A 16,223-nucleotide genomic window follows, 5' to 3' on the forward strand; every position below is an offset into this window, starting at 1 on the left:
GATTTTACAGTTGTTTAAATATTCAAAAGTCCTTTTATTAATTTTCAATATATAAAAATATTATGGGGGCCCATTGTGCACATGGGCCCACCATATTTCTAGACGGGCCCCATGAGTGCCTCCCTTGGGTGGCACGTCCCACCCTTATTCTCTTTCCTATTTTTTTGGTGATATGGCATGTGGCCATATGGTTGGAAGACATTGACTAAATATTGACTTGATATATCTTTGAAATATTTTGTGGAAAGACTGAGTAGACTTGTGCTATTTTATGATATGCACAATATTTTGATTAGTTTTAATTTATTTAATTTCTATTGATGGGAAAATAGTTTAGAAAATAGGGATAATGGTTCATGCACCTTCTATAATGTTGATGGCCCATCTATGGAATGGATGACTCAAATCTCTCACCCCACAAAGCACCCTTGATCGACACTCTATGTTCAATCTCACAAGAAGAGGCAAGCCAAAGAAAACCCGAAGAAACCCTAATCTTATTCAAAGCTTATAAAAAGGGATTGTCTCTACAAGAAAATCTCTACACCTTATCTTTCCATCTCTCTCGCCCACATTATGAAAAAACCTAAGGGTTTAGGTTATGGAGTTCTTCTCTCCTATCTCTTAAATATGGATTTACGGCTAGGGGTTTTAGGGTTTAGCAAAGAGAGAATCTATCTCCCTCAAACTAGGTTGCTAAGAGAATTCACCTAGGGTTTGAGTTTGTGATCAAAGGAGTTCATATTCCATTGGTGTGGCTTGACTGAAATTTACTTTTTCAGTTCGAGATTGAAGCTAGACCGTTGATCTCGCGCCATCAGATGATGGTGACTCGGTGTAGGGTGTAATAAGCCCGGTTGTGGTAATCTCCGGCACTCTTCCTTTTGTTTCTTACAATCTTATCATTTATTCTCAAGCATAGTGCATAGTTGTTTCAATGACATCAAGTTGTTAAGATCTTAGTTTTATTGTTATGTTGATTTTATTTTGAAATTTATCTTATTACAATAGAGACCACATGTAAGATTGTTTGCCAAAAGAAAGGGGTGAAGAAAAAAAAAAATGTATTCCCCGGTAAAAGATCACATAGGTATTTCTTTCATTAGTAACAGAGCTATTGATACTTGATGTCATTCGTTATCTTTTCTGTTTATTGAGTTTAGATGAAGCTTGAGAATGAGATATAAGAAAGTTAATGACCTTTGTGGTCAAGAATACACCCACGGTTAAGAATTATTGAAATATTCCAACACCGAAAAGGCATTCTGCATAATGAGTATTCAATGTTATTTTGTAGTAGAGATATTAAGAATAAAATGACGTATTTTTCTATTACATACTTCAATGATATTTATTTAAGAGTAGAATTTACCTACAAAATATCAGTGGGAGATCCTACAGGAATTGAGAGTTATGGACTCAACAATGAAGGGTGTCAGTTCTAACAATGCAAAATTCAAGAACTGTCTATTGAGTTCTGTAATTTTTTTCACCAATCATATGAGTTTATTTCTAGTTGAAATTAGACTTTGATTTATAAAATTGAGTCTACTTTCAAACAAAAAAAGTTTCATCAAGAAAATCCTTGTCGTTTGAAAGATATGATCAATTTATTGAATGATGCACAAGTGCTGTTTTCTACAATGAAAATTATTTTCATAACTTGGAAGTTAAGATTTAATTTATACTCTTAACATAATGTTTTATGGTTTAAACTAAATTTTTAAACTTCAATTCTAAGTCTATTTTCTAATAAAATTTATTTAAAAGAGAAATATATATGGGAAGAGCAGAATAAAAATTTTAGATTAAAAAGAGGTCATCTTGAATTTTCTGTAATTTGGTATGTCCTTCATTGAAGACATGAATATCTATATTTATCAAGCCTACTTAGCAGAGTGATATAAGGCTTGTGAAAATATATATGTTATTATTATGTATCTAATTTCAAACAAAATTAGTTTGAAAGGGAAACCCCATGATGGTGGAGAGAAAAGACAACTTTACTAGATAGTGTTCATCCTGAAATTCTGCAGTAAGATTAATTTTGTGACGTAAATGTCACTTATTTATTTCTCTGAAAAAAGTATTTATTGGGATTCAAAATATGATATTATGATTTGGTTTTGAGTCTAGTTTCAACACAAAATATTTCAAGAAGAAATTCTATGAGAATTGAGAAAAACAATTTTTTTTTGAGAGGTGCTCAATCTGATTTGCTACTGAAAAAATTGCATTGTGACCTAAATGTCACTGAAACGAAGACTCACTATATGGTATGATTTAGGGATGGAATTGGGACTTATTTTACATTTTTGAGTTTATTTCAATACTCAAAAGGATTCGAAGATAAACTTTTATGAGTTGACAGATGTCATATTTTTATCATGGGATGCTCATGTTCTATGCTGCAGTAAATTAAAAGATGTGTCATGTTAAGGCACATCCTTGAATTCCCAATTATGAAGACCTTTAAGACTCATTTTAAACGGCTTTATAGTGTGCCATGAGTATGGTTTATTATAGTACAACTTCATAGAGATGTAATGTAGAGTTAGCAAGACAAGAGACTCTATGTGAAGAGTATTCGATCTGAAAATAGCAGAAAGAATAAGAAACACAATACCTATAAAAACATATTGGTTTCTTCGAAATGAAGTGATATATAGAGAGACTTTATGGAAGCATAGAAACGCTAAAGATCAGTGGAAGAATCGAAATTGTGATATTTGAAATAATGGGATGAAGAAGAGATTTTCTTCACGGTGTAAGACAGGAGGATCCAAGTGCCGAAGAGATGGACAGTTCATGACATGTGAAACCAATGACCAATATATTCTCCATCAGTTGCATGCACTTCCAAGATCACAAAAACTTATCAAACAAGTAAAATCGATGAATCAAAAAAGCCTAGATACCACACTATATAGTTTTGAGATATGAAATTTATCCCACATTATATGGTAAGGTCATATAGGGAAAGAAGATTCAATAACTTTGTTTAATGTGTTTTGGTTATATTTTAGCTAATTGTTTTATGAATATGTATGGAGTGTATGGATATTAAGTGATAAGTGTTAACCAATTTGAAAGTGCCTGTTTTGAATACCTTGTGTTTTTGTGCCTCCATGTGCTTGAGCATGAATTACTTAAGGTAGTGATACACATGGAGATGTGATTTGATAAAGGGCTTTGAGCCTTAAGGATGAAATATGAGAGATGGGTTTGGCTCATTCAAATATGTAACCACAAAGGAAGTATTATGATGAAACTTGGTCTTGGTGACCATCCTCTCAATGATGTGTTGCATGTGATAATGATCTCTTGATAAATTCTCCATAATTACCAAAAAGGAAGTATTTTTTCAAGGTTTTAATAGACATTATTTAGTCATGCTTTATTTTGGATAAAATTATAAGATGGTATATATGATTTGTTTTTACGACCATGAACTTGACTTGGTAGGAAATTAAAGGTGAATGCGGTAAAATGATTTATGAAGGTTAAACATGTATTTTATAATTAAATTGGATGATTTGAGAAAAGCCTAAGTCTATGAATATGGTTTTGAGAAAACCACATAGTCTTACAAGGTCCATTAAGTTTTTGTGAAAATCATTTTAAACTGTCATACTATTATATAATTATTCCTTATGGATGCATATATATATATACCAAGTCAAATTTTTTTATTAAAAAAGAAAAACATCGTGAAGGTATTTATAAAAGTGGGATAAAAACTATCATGCATTTTTTTAAAAAAAAATACCTATATGCTTTGACCCATGTTTCTAGTTATTTAGAATTCTCGATTACCTAAGACTTTAAACCATAGGGAATATTGTAGGAATGCCATCATGCTGGGCTTCCTTAACACATGTTGTGTTGATTATATAACTTGGTTTGTATGAATTTACTACCAAGATGTCTACTGTGGTTGAATCTTTGTAGTTCATGAAGGTTTTTGCATATTGTGAAACCAACTGGTATTGAATTACATATTGCATGAGACTTGATGTGCTACCTCATGATATATACATAAGAATGTTGAGAAGGTATATGTTGTATTTGCAATAATTGAGTGCGAGCTGTTACAGTCCCACGTTTTTTTAGCTGCTTGGATATTCAGATATACATGTGCAAGCTATCTCACAGATGTAGATGATGCAAAGTTTACATCTGGATATGTGTTCATGCTTGGTGGGGGTACAGTTTCTTGGAAATCAAAAAAATAAGATGTGACGAAATTGTCTACCATGAAGGCAGAGTACGTGACATGCTATTTGGTGATCGAGGAGGCCGTATGGATTATAAATTTCTTAATCGACTTGTGCGTTGTGAGGCAGTAAGAATTTTTTACGATAGCACGGTGAAGATATGAGTGTCAAAGGAGCCATGATTCCATAAGAACTCCAAGCATATAAAAACCATGTTTTTATCACCTGAAAAATGTGATGAGATTGAGAAAGATCGAGATCCAGATAAACTAAATATTTCAGTGGGAGCACCTGTTAGTATTTGACATGCCAAATGGAACAACAGAGTATAATGTTGTTCACCCATGAAACCCAAATGTTTGGTGCTGGTTGTAGGCTACAAAAGGGAGTAGCTTATTTGAAGAACTCTTTTGAGCCCATGAACATACGACCCCATGCGATGAGGGTACGTGATGGTCTTTTACGACAACTGGTCCATGATTCACGATGCGATGTAAAAGTTGAGCTACGATCATTTTTGGGATGAGATCCGAGAACCAAAGAGAAAAATGTGTTGCCTCTATAAATCCTTTTGTGAAAGGATTGATGGCAAAAGCCATGATTAATGTATTAAGAGAATAGGTAAAAATGCTTGAGAGAGATTGTAATTGGGAGAGAGAGATGGGAATGAGAGAAAGTAAGAAAGACAGAATGTAAGGCCTTCAAAGACCAATTAGGAGATTTTGGGTTTATGTGGCCTTTAAAGGCCTTATAAGTGCTTGTAAAATGAAATGATATAGTGGAACATGAACTCAGTGGGAGTGTGGTCCCTCATAGACCATACTAAGCAAACGATGTTTGCAGATACCGGACTGTGTTTGACGATCTAGCCCAGTCGGTTGGGAAAAACCTATGTTACCTGGGCATAAAGAACAAACCGAGAAGGGTTCTAATGGGTTCGCCCTTGATGAGGTCGGAGAATATGGCCGGATGAGTTAGCCGAGGGACTATGTGACCCTTGTGCGTGATGGTGGCCTACAAAGACGGGGGCTAAAGCTTCATTCATGTGCCATCACACGGTATGCATATCGATAGATCATTCGGGAAAGCCAAAAATCCACCTTTTAGGGTAAAGCGTATGCATGTGCGAGAAAGACCCCTATGCACCATAGGAGCTATGGTCGCATCAGGTCTAGGTGACCTTGACTCGTATCTAGGGGAGGACTTGAAATCCACAGACTAGGATTGCGACCCCTTGGCTCATCGATCGAACTTTAGAGACCTGCTAATGAGCCCCTGCTTGGACTGTGGGTTATGGAAAATACTAGGTCGATCTGATAAAACAAATGTGGTGTTTAGTCTACAGTTGAAGGTGGAATGCCCCATGATTATTGATTCCTAAACCATATGGATCATTTTCCCATCAAATTAATTTAATTATGTTTGTTTTATGATAGAAATTATTTTAAGATTATTATTTGAATTTTTATGAACCGCTAGATATTTTATTTATAATTTTTGGACTTATAAAATTAAAGATATTGATTTTATAATTGTTTAAATATTTAAAGATTCTAAAGTCCTTTTGTTAATTTTAAATATATAAAAGGGGTTCATGTTCCATTGGTGTGGCTTGGCCGAAATTTTCTTTTTCGGTTCGAGATTGAAACTAGATCGTTGATCCCGCGCCATCGGATGGTAGTGACTCGGTGTGGGGTGTAATAAGCCCAGTTGAGGTAATCTCTGGCACTCTTCATTTTGTTTCTTGCAATCTTATCTTTTATTCTCAAGCATAGTGCATAATTGTTTCAATGGCATCAAGTTGTTAGGATCTTGGTTTTATTGTTATGCTGATTTTATTTTGAAATTTATCTTATTATAATAGAGACCATATGTAAGTGATCTTTTGAAAAAGGAAAGGGGTGAACAATATATATATATATATATATATATATATACATATATTCTTCGGTAAAAGATCACATAGGTCTTTCTTTCAGATGACATTGAAAAGATGACAATAATTAGCAATCGGAGGTGTAGCTAGTTTACAAACTCAGGATAAAACTATGGATCATAATGGCTAGCTAGCCCAATCCAGCCCTCTCGGCCCAGCCATGTATAACCTGGGGCAAGGTCAATGGCTTAGACCAGATTGACCGGCCTTAGCTCGGCCAATTGACTATATAGTATAATATTCTATGTAGACTATACAGATTATATAGACAGACAATATTTTAGACTATATTGGCTTATATTCTCCATTATAGTAGACCATAAATTTGGTTTTAAAAAATAAAATTAGATATGTCATATTTCTTTAGTAGAACAGTTTAATAATCTGCCTTTCTTTCCAATATCTATACACAGATGAATGCTTTTTATCTATCATTTTGTGCAAGAATAATATTTAAAGCTACTTTTACATTGCAAAAAATTGTAATAGAAAAAAGATAGGGCATTGTATACAATAAGATCATTTACCTCTGGTACAAGGATGTCACAGAGTATTCATAGCCATCCGATATGAAATTTGATAACTTGGATGTGTCACAAAATTTGAGAAAATTTCTTTTGACCATTAAGCTTGGTCGATAGAATAAATGCAGCCATCCAATTTCACATCCAATAAACAAGATTAATTGTGACCACTTTGTACCAAGGTATTACTCTATTAAAGTAAAAAGCGTGCGGTTTGTATCGGGCCGCAACCTTAAACAATTCAATTAAAATGCACCTCCAAATTTTATTATAAGATGCTTTTTCCAAATAAATATTCTAAGAATATTCAAAGCAGTGGAAATTATTTGTAATTCTATACTGATTTGCAACGCAACCTTACTATGGAGGGACTAGTGGAAGAGAATATTTATATAGGGAGGGCTATGATTGAATGATTTTATGATGATGATTAGTCACACAAGGACATACATCCTAAGAAATATATTATATATAGAAGGAAAGAGTTTATATACGGTTGATGCCCTAAAAAATCAAATTAAGGCTTACCTCAAAAATTAACTAGAAGATGTTGTTTCGATGTCAAAAAACCCTCAAATCAATCATCTCGACCTTGAGTTGTATAGACATGAAAAAAAAGAGATTTCAAGTATGGGAAATAATGTATCTTGTAATGTATTATTTGGACCATCCATTTTCAATATTTTCAAGTGCTTATAGATATGCTCGATTTACACTATTTTTTAAACTTTAAATTTTATAATCAGATATGTAAATAAATTTTCAAGCCATCACAAAGATTTTTTCTATTGAAAATTCAGCTTTCAACACTATTTAGAGGTACGCCTTACTTTGATTGTTTAGGGCATCAACCTTATATAAACCATAATCTATTATTATCAAAATAGAAAAAAAAGTAGCAAATTAAGGAAGCAAACCATAAAATTTAGATAGATAACACTATTAAAGTTAGGAAATAATTCATATGGTTAAGAGAACTAGTAAACACCAAAGTTCATTGTAGAATCTGAATTAAACACAGAGAAAATATGATTAACAAATAGCAAGCAATATATATTGTCAAAAATAAATAAAAATAAAACAAATAGCAAACAATATTTTACCACCCTTTCTACTACTCAACTATAGTCAAACGCTGGGACCAAGTGACGTTTGAAACTCATCATTTTCACTGGCACAAGAAAATGATTCGTTAGTTGCGAGTGGGTGGGGAGTCACATATTGTTACTATGTAAATGGTGTGCCTTTCCTTATTTCAATTAAATCGACAATATTCACAAAAAAAATAAGTGCATATCCAATTCACCAAAAACAAAAAAAACAAAAATTCAAAAGGCCTCTCACAATAAACATCACTACAAGTTATAAATTGCTGACCATGATTGAAATGTTAAATAATTGATCTCTTGAGTAGTATTTGATAAATAGAAAAAACACACACACAAAAGTCAACATATAAAAGGAGTTGTTCATTGATTACCAACTCAACTACAACTTCTTCTTGTTGAGTTTAGGTTATCTGCCTCATTAGACATCCCCAATCATCAATTTAACATCTCATCTCATTCAAAGCATAAAAGAAAGAGAAATACAAAACACACACACACAAGCCTCACCATGTTTTCCATTTTGTTGCCCCAACTTTTTCTCGAAAGCCCCCTATCATTCATCAAGAGGTCCATAGAGACGCTCTCCCAAAGACCACTGCTAGTGTATTCTATTCAATGGACAATTGTTCTTACTCTAACTGTGATGGCTGCTTCCTTCCTGCCAGAGCTGGCCTTTGTCTTTGCCATGTCACAGGACTCGGGATTTTTGCGGGCGTGTGAGCATGGAGCCTTTCGAGTGCCGTTAGATGTACCCCACGAGGTTGTGTGCCTTCCGGCTAGTCTTTTTCGCCGGTCGGAGATCGATTTCATGGTTCCTCCTGTGTTTGCTGCAATGGTCGTTATCGGGTCTGCTGGATTTGTCCATGCCATGGTCATATGGAGAGATGCACAATAACAGTTTTCAGGGGAGTGGTTTAGGGGTTGAACCTTCCTGATACAAACCAAACTGAATGTAGAGAGATGCACCATTGAGTAGCTTCCCTAGCATGTAGTCTCACCATGCCATGGCCTATTTGTAGATAGATGCACATGGTAAACGAGCGTGATCATGTGTCATGCATTGTAGATAGCTTGTGCCATGGTCATGTGTGGTGGGTGGAGAAAGGACATAAAGTGGAAAGTCCCTTCATGTGTGTTCAATAAAGCATGTGTGCGCACATGTATGGTAGCATCCTCTGGTGCCTAGGGTTTTAATTGGGGTGAGGTTTGCACTAGGTTTGAGCCTTAAACAATCAAAGTAAGGTACAGTATTTCAGTTTTGAAAATTGTTGTAATGGACCGAAAATCCATTTTTATATCTAATTATAAAATTTAAAACTTCAAAAATAGTGTGGATTGAATCAATCTACAAAACTTGAAAATCTAGAAAATGGATTGTTCATATAATATATTACAAGATACATTATTTTTTCACATCCATACACTTCGAGGTCAGTCAAGACGAATCAATTGGAGAGTTTCGGCATCAAAATAACTTTTTCTAGTGAGTTTTTGAGGTGCGCCTCACTTCTATAGTGTAAGGTTGACCCTTTTATGAACTTTATTTGATGGGTTGGATGATTAGAAAGTTGGTTTTACTCATGGATGGATGGTTCGGAAGGAATTTTGGCTCAATGAAATCATCATTTGGAATTGACTATCTTATTTATAATCGATATAGATAATATTATTTGTTTGTTGTTTGATATGTATATTGTATTATGTATAATATTATTTAATTCCTGACCAATGTTACTTAATTTTATTGATATGAAGAATTACACAGTACGAATTACAACATTAAAGACAAACAACGAAGGTAAAAATAAACCACTCTTAGCAAGAGTATCTGCCAAAGAATTAACTTTCTTATAAACATGACGATATGAGAGAATTAGCTTTCCTATAAACATGATGAAATGAGAGAGTGATGGTATCTGCCATGTCTAGAATCTGAATCCACACTGATCTGAGCTCCGAGGGCACTTTTTACTCTTTATTGCACCATCTAAAGACATTCACGGACTCACCCTTAGCCACACAACAGGTACTGACCTGTCTACTTTTAAAAACACTCGAACCATGAAAGAACACAAGAATTTTCACATGGTTAGTAGTAGCCTCCACAATGAAGGTACTCCTATTTCGCTCTTTCAAAACCTCCCATAAAATCACTCCTCTTACAACTTTCCATATCAAACTTAAGGCCTTTGGTAAGTGCGGAAATGACAGATGCATGATAAGCCCCAATACACAATGAGGTAGGGCCACTCTCACCCCTGACTGTGAGAAGAACCAAAACCATATCCTTGACGCAAATGAACAGTATAAAAATAAATGGGATCCAAACTCACGTGTTGCTAGGGTACTCTTGAAATTTCTTTAAAAAAAATAGGCAGACACCAACCTCTTGAAGACTGCCTGTCACCATAACACGAGCTGTAAATCACACGGACACCACACACCGCTCAGTAGGATGATGTCACTAGCCGGTGAGTCTCATAAGAGATTCGGACACGGATTTTCCATTTTTTGTACAAACTCAGTATGTTGACTATCATGACATGGTTGGATGGCTTCACTAGGTGCAAACTCGGCATGTTGACCATCATGATACAATATGATGACATCACTAGCCGGCGAGTCTCATAAGAGATTCAGACACGTCACATGTTGCTAGGGTACTCTTGAAGTTTCTTTAAAAATAATGGGCAGATACCGACCTCTTGAAAACTGCCCGTCACCATAACACGAGCTGCAAATCACACACACACCACACACCGCTAAGTAGGATGACGTCACTAACCGGCGAGTCTCATAAGAGATTCGTGACGGATTTGCCATTTTTTGTACAAACTCAGTATGTTGCCATCATGACACAGTATGATGATGTCACTAGGTACAAACTCGATATGTTGACCATCATGACACAATAGGATGACATCACTAGCAGGCAAGTCTCATAGGAAATTCAGACACGTCACCTGTTGCGAGGGTACTCTTGAAATTTCTATAAAAATATTGGGGAAGACACCGACCTCTTAAAGACTGCCCGTTACGGTAACACGAGCTGCAAATCACACGCACAACACACACCACTTAGTAGGATGATGACATTAACCGGCGAGTCGCATAAGAGATTCGAACGCGGATTTTCCACGGTTTGTTGACCATCATGATATGGTAGGATGCGTCACTAGCCGGTGAGTCTCATAAAAGATTAGGACACATCACGTATTGCTAGGGTACTCTTGACATTTCTTTAAAAATAATGGGCAGACATGACCTCATGACGACTAATCATTACCATAACACGAGCTGCAAATCACACGCATACCACACACCGCTCAGTAGGATGATGTCACTAGCTGGTGAGTCTCGTAAGAGATTTGGACACGGATTTGCCATTTTTTTTACAAACTCAGTATGTTGACCATCATGGCATGGTAGGATGATGTCACTAGATACAAACTCGGCAAGTTGACCATCATGCCACAATAGGATAACATCACTAGCCGGCGAGTCTCATAGGAGATTCAAACACATCACGGTACTCTTGAAGCTTCTTTAAAAATAATGGGTAGACATCGACCTCTTGAAGACTGTCTGTAACCATAACACAAGCTACAAATCACACACACACCACACACCGCTCAATAGGATGACGTCACTGGCCGGCGAGTCTCATAAGATATTCGAACACAAATTTGCTATTTTTTGTCCAAACTCAGTATGTTTACCGTCATGACACGGTAGGATGATGTCATTAAGTACAAACTAGGTACGTTGACCATCATGACACAATAGGATGACATTATTAGCCGGCGAGTCTCATAATATATTCAAACACGTCACGTGTTGCTAGGGTACTCTTGAAATTTTTTTAAAACTAATGGGCAGACACCGACCTCTTGAAGAGTGTCCATCACCATAACATGAGATGCAAATCACACGCACACCACACACGGCTCAGTAAAATGATGTCACTAGTCGGCGAGTCTCATAAGAGATTCAAACATGAATTTGCCTTTTTTTGTACAAACTCAGTTTGTTGGCCGTCACGACACGGTAGGATGACATCACTAGGTACAAACTTAGTACGTTGACCATCATAACAAATTAGGATGACATCACTACTCAGCGTGTCTCATAAGAGATTCAAACACATCATGTGTTCCTAGGGTACTCTTGAAGTTTCTTTAAAAATAATGGGCAGACACGGACTTCTTGAAGACTGCCTGTCACCTTAACATGATCTGCAAATCACACGCACACCACACACTACTCAGTTGGATGACGTCACTAGTTGACGACACTCGTAAGAGATTCAGACACGGATTTGCCAGTTTTTGTTCAAACTCAATATGTTAACCGTTCTAACACGGTAGGATGACATCACTAGGTACACACTCGGTATGTTGACCATCATGACACAATACGATGACATCACTAGCCGGCGAGTTTCATTAGAGATTCAAGCACGTCACGTGTTGCTAGGATACTCTTGAAATTTCTTTAAAAATAATGGGCAGACCCGACCTCTTGAAGACTGCCTTGTCACCATAACATGAGCTGCAAATCACACGCACACCACACACTGCTCAGTACGATGATGTCACTAGCCGGCGAGTCTCATAAGAGATTCGGACATGGATTTGCCATTTTTTGTGCAAACTCATAATGTTAACGGTCATGACATGGTAGGATGACGTCATTAGGTACAAACTCGGCATGTTGACCATCATGACACAATAGGATGACATCACTAGCCAGCGAGTCTCACAAGAGATTCAGACATGTCACATGTTGCTAGGGTACGCTCGAAGTTTCTTTAAAAATAATGGGCAGACACCAACCTCTTGAAGACTGCCCGTCACCATAACACGAGCTGCAAATCATACGCACACCACACACTACTCAGTAGGATGACGTCACTAGCCGACGAGACTCATAAGATATTCGGACACGGATTTGCCCTTTTTTGTACAAACTCAGTATGTTGGGTACAAACTCGGTATGTTGACCATCATGACACAATAGGATGACATCACTAGCCAGTGAATTTACAAAGAGATTCAGACAAGTCCCGTATTGCTAGGGTACTCTTCATAGTTTTTAAAAAATAATGGGCAGACACCGACCTCTTGAAGATTGCCCTTCACCATAACACGAGCTGCAAATCACACGCACCCCACACACCGCACAGTAGGATAGCGTCATTAGCCGGCGAGTCTCATAAGAGATTCAGACACGGATTTGCCAGGGTATATTGACCGTCATGACACGGTAGGATGACGTCACTAGCTGGTGAGTCTCATAAGAGATTCGGACACGTCACGTATTGCTTGGGCACTCTTGACATTTCTTTGAAACTATTGGGCAGACCCAACCTCTTGAAGACTGCCTCTCACCATAACACGAGCTGCAAACCACACGCACATCACACACCGCTTAGTAGGATGATGTCACTAGCCCACAAGTCTCATAGGAGATTCGGACACGGATTTGTCATTTTTTGTAAAAACTCAGTATGTTGACTACTATGACATGGCAAGATGACATTACTAGGTACAAACTCGGCATGTTGACCATCATGATACAATAGGATGATATCACTAGCAGGCGAGTCTCATAAGAGATTAAAACACGTCACGTGTTGGTAGCATACTCTTAAAGTTTCTTTAAAAATAACGGGCAGACACCGATCTCTTGAACACTGCCAATCACCATAACACGAGCTGCAAATAACACGCACACCCCACACCACTCAGTAGGATGACATCACTAGCCGGCGAGAGATTTGCCATTTTTTGTATAAACTCAGTATGTTGACCGTCATGACACGGTAGGATGTCGTCACTAGGTACAAACTCAGTATGTTGACCATCATGACACAATAAGAAGACACCGACCTCTTGAAAATTGTCCGTCACCATAACACAAGCTAGAAATCACACGCACACCATACACTGCTCAGTGGGATGACGTCACTAGCTGGCGAGTCTCATAAGAGATTCGGAGATGGATTTGTTATTTTTTGTACAAACTCAGTATGTTTACAGTCATGACATGGTAGGATGACATTACTAGCCGGCGAGTCTCATAAGAGTTTCAAACACGTCACGTGTTGCTAGGGTACTCTTGAAATTTTTTTAAAAATAATGTGCAGACACAGACTTCATGAAGACTGTCCGTCACCATAACACAAGCTACAAATCACATGCACACCACACACCGCTCAATAGGATGACGTTACTAGCCGGTGAGTCTCATAAGAGATTTGGACATGGATTTGCATTTTTTGTACAAACTCAGTTTGGTGACTGTCATGACATGATAGGATGACATCACTAGGTACAAACTCGGTATGTTGACCAACATGACACAATAGGATGACATCACTAGCCAACGAGTCTCATATGAGATTCAGACACGTCACGTGTTGCTAGGGTACTCTTGAAATTTCTTTAAAAATAATGGACAGACACCAACCTCTTGATGACTGCCGGTCAACTTAACACGAGCTGCAAATCACACGCACAACGCGCACCGCTCAATAGGATAACGTTACTAGCAAGCAAGTCTCATAAGAGATTCAGACACGAATTTGCCATGATATGTTGACCGTCATGACATGGTAGGATGATGTCACTAGTTGGTGAGTCTTATAAGATATTCGGACACATCACGTATTGCTAGGGTATTCTTGACATTTCTTTAAAAATATTGGGCAGCCCCGACCTCTTGAAGACTGCCTGTCACCATAACATGAGCTGCAAATCATCACACGCACACCACACACCGCTCAGTAGGATGACATCACTAGTCGGTGAGTCTTATAGGAGATTCGGACACTGATTTGTCATTTTTTGTACAAACTCTATATGTTGACAATCATAACACGATAGGATTACATCACTAGGTAAAACTCGGTATGTTGATCATCATGACACAGTAGGATGACGTCACTAGCTAGGGAGTCTCATAAGAGATTCGACCACGTCACGTGTTGCTAGGGTACTCATGAAATTTCTTTAAAAATAATGGGCAGACACATCAGTAGTCGGCGAGAGTCATAAAATATTCGGACACATCACGTGTTGCTAGGGTTCTCGTGAAATTTCTTTAAAAATAATGGGCAGACACCGACCTCTTGAAGTCTATACGTCACCATACACGCATACGACAAACTGCTCAGTAGGATGACCTCACTAGCCAGCGAGTCTCATAAGAGATTGGGACATGGTTTGCCATTTTTTATACAAACTCTGTATGTTGACAGTCATGATACAGTAGGATGATGTCACTAGGTACAAACTCGGTATGTTGATCGTCATGACATGGTAGGATGATGTCACTAGCCAGCGAGTCTCATAAGAGATTCAGATAGAGCCTCATGAGGCGTTATTTATATGTTCAACATGTACGCAAATTCTTCGATGTGGGACAGAGTCCCATTCATCGACATTGTTGTCTCCCTCTCTCTCCCTTGCACCCCTCGCTTTCCATCGCACCCCGCCATTAGCTCTCTCTCTCTCTGTTATAATTTTTTTAGTTTTCATATTTATTATCTACTATGTTATTATATCATATTTGTTATTAAGATGGATCACTTGGATATAAGAAGTAATACATTAATATATTTGTCAGAAAAAAGAAAACAAAAAATGAAGTAAAACATTAATATATTATCATTATACATTAATAGCACAACTATTGTACGTTAGTAATTAATTACCTATATGTTGATTAAGCCGAACTGCTTTTTTTTTTTTTTAATTTCTTATCTAAATGATAATACATTAAAAATTATACATTAATAGCCTTGTCATTGGTCATCTATGATTGATTTTCTTATTTCAATTAAATAATTTATTATAAAGGTATAATTAATAATTATAATTTTATAACTAATAATTATACATTAATAATCAAATCTTGTATTTTATTTATTAATTTATTTGTATTATCAATTATGTAATATATTATATTTTTATGTTGTAAATAAGATTTTTAAATTGAATGATATTATAAGAAATTTTAGATTGGTTCTTATTTGTATAGTAAAATAATTATAAAATATAAATCAACAATTTTAATTTCAGTATATAATATTATAATCAGTTAGGTTATGATAATTTTGGATGAGTAAAGCGAATTAATAAATATTTGATACTTTGATGTAATACTAATTTTACTTTATATGGAATTTTATTTTTTAATCTTATAATATAGAAGTGTTTTCTTATATTTTTAAATTATTTTGATACAATATTATAATATTATATTATAATTTACACTTTTAGAGACAACCAAATTGGAAAGGAACAACTCATTATTCACCTTTTTTTAAAAGTAATAAAAGCACATAATGTAACACTCTTACACAAGTATGGGCGTGACCGATTCACCAATAAGCTTTTTTAAACATTGCTTCCAACTATTTATGATGCCAAAA

The 16,223-nt window shown here is 36.3% G+C and overlaps 1 protein-coding gene across 1 annotated transcript; it reads left to right on the top strand.

The window, feature by feature from the left end:
• Nucleotides 1-8,194: 8,194 nt before the first annotated feature.
• LOC18441157 (uncharacterized) lies at nucleotides 8,195-9,112 on the top strand. The gene has a single exon (XM_006851277.3). It carries the CDS (start codon nucleotides 8,295-8,297, stop codon nucleotides 8,679-8,681), a length of 387 nt encoding a protein of 128 aa, XP_006851340.1. The 5' UTR covers nucleotides 8,195-8,294; the 3' UTR covers nucleotides 8,682-9,112.
• Nucleotides 9,113-16,223: the final 7,111 nt, after the last annotated feature.

The sequence above is a fragment of the Amborella trichopoda genome, chromosome 7 (genome assembly GCF_054954075.1).
Source record: "Amborella trichopoda isolate Santa Cruz 75 chromosome 7, AtrichopodaSantaCruz75HAP2 v2.0, whole genome shotgun sequence".
In the NCBI taxonomy this organism is placed as follows: domain Eukaryota; kingdom Viridiplantae; phylum Streptophyta; class Magnoliopsida; order Amborellales; family Amborellaceae; genus Amborella; species Amborella trichopoda.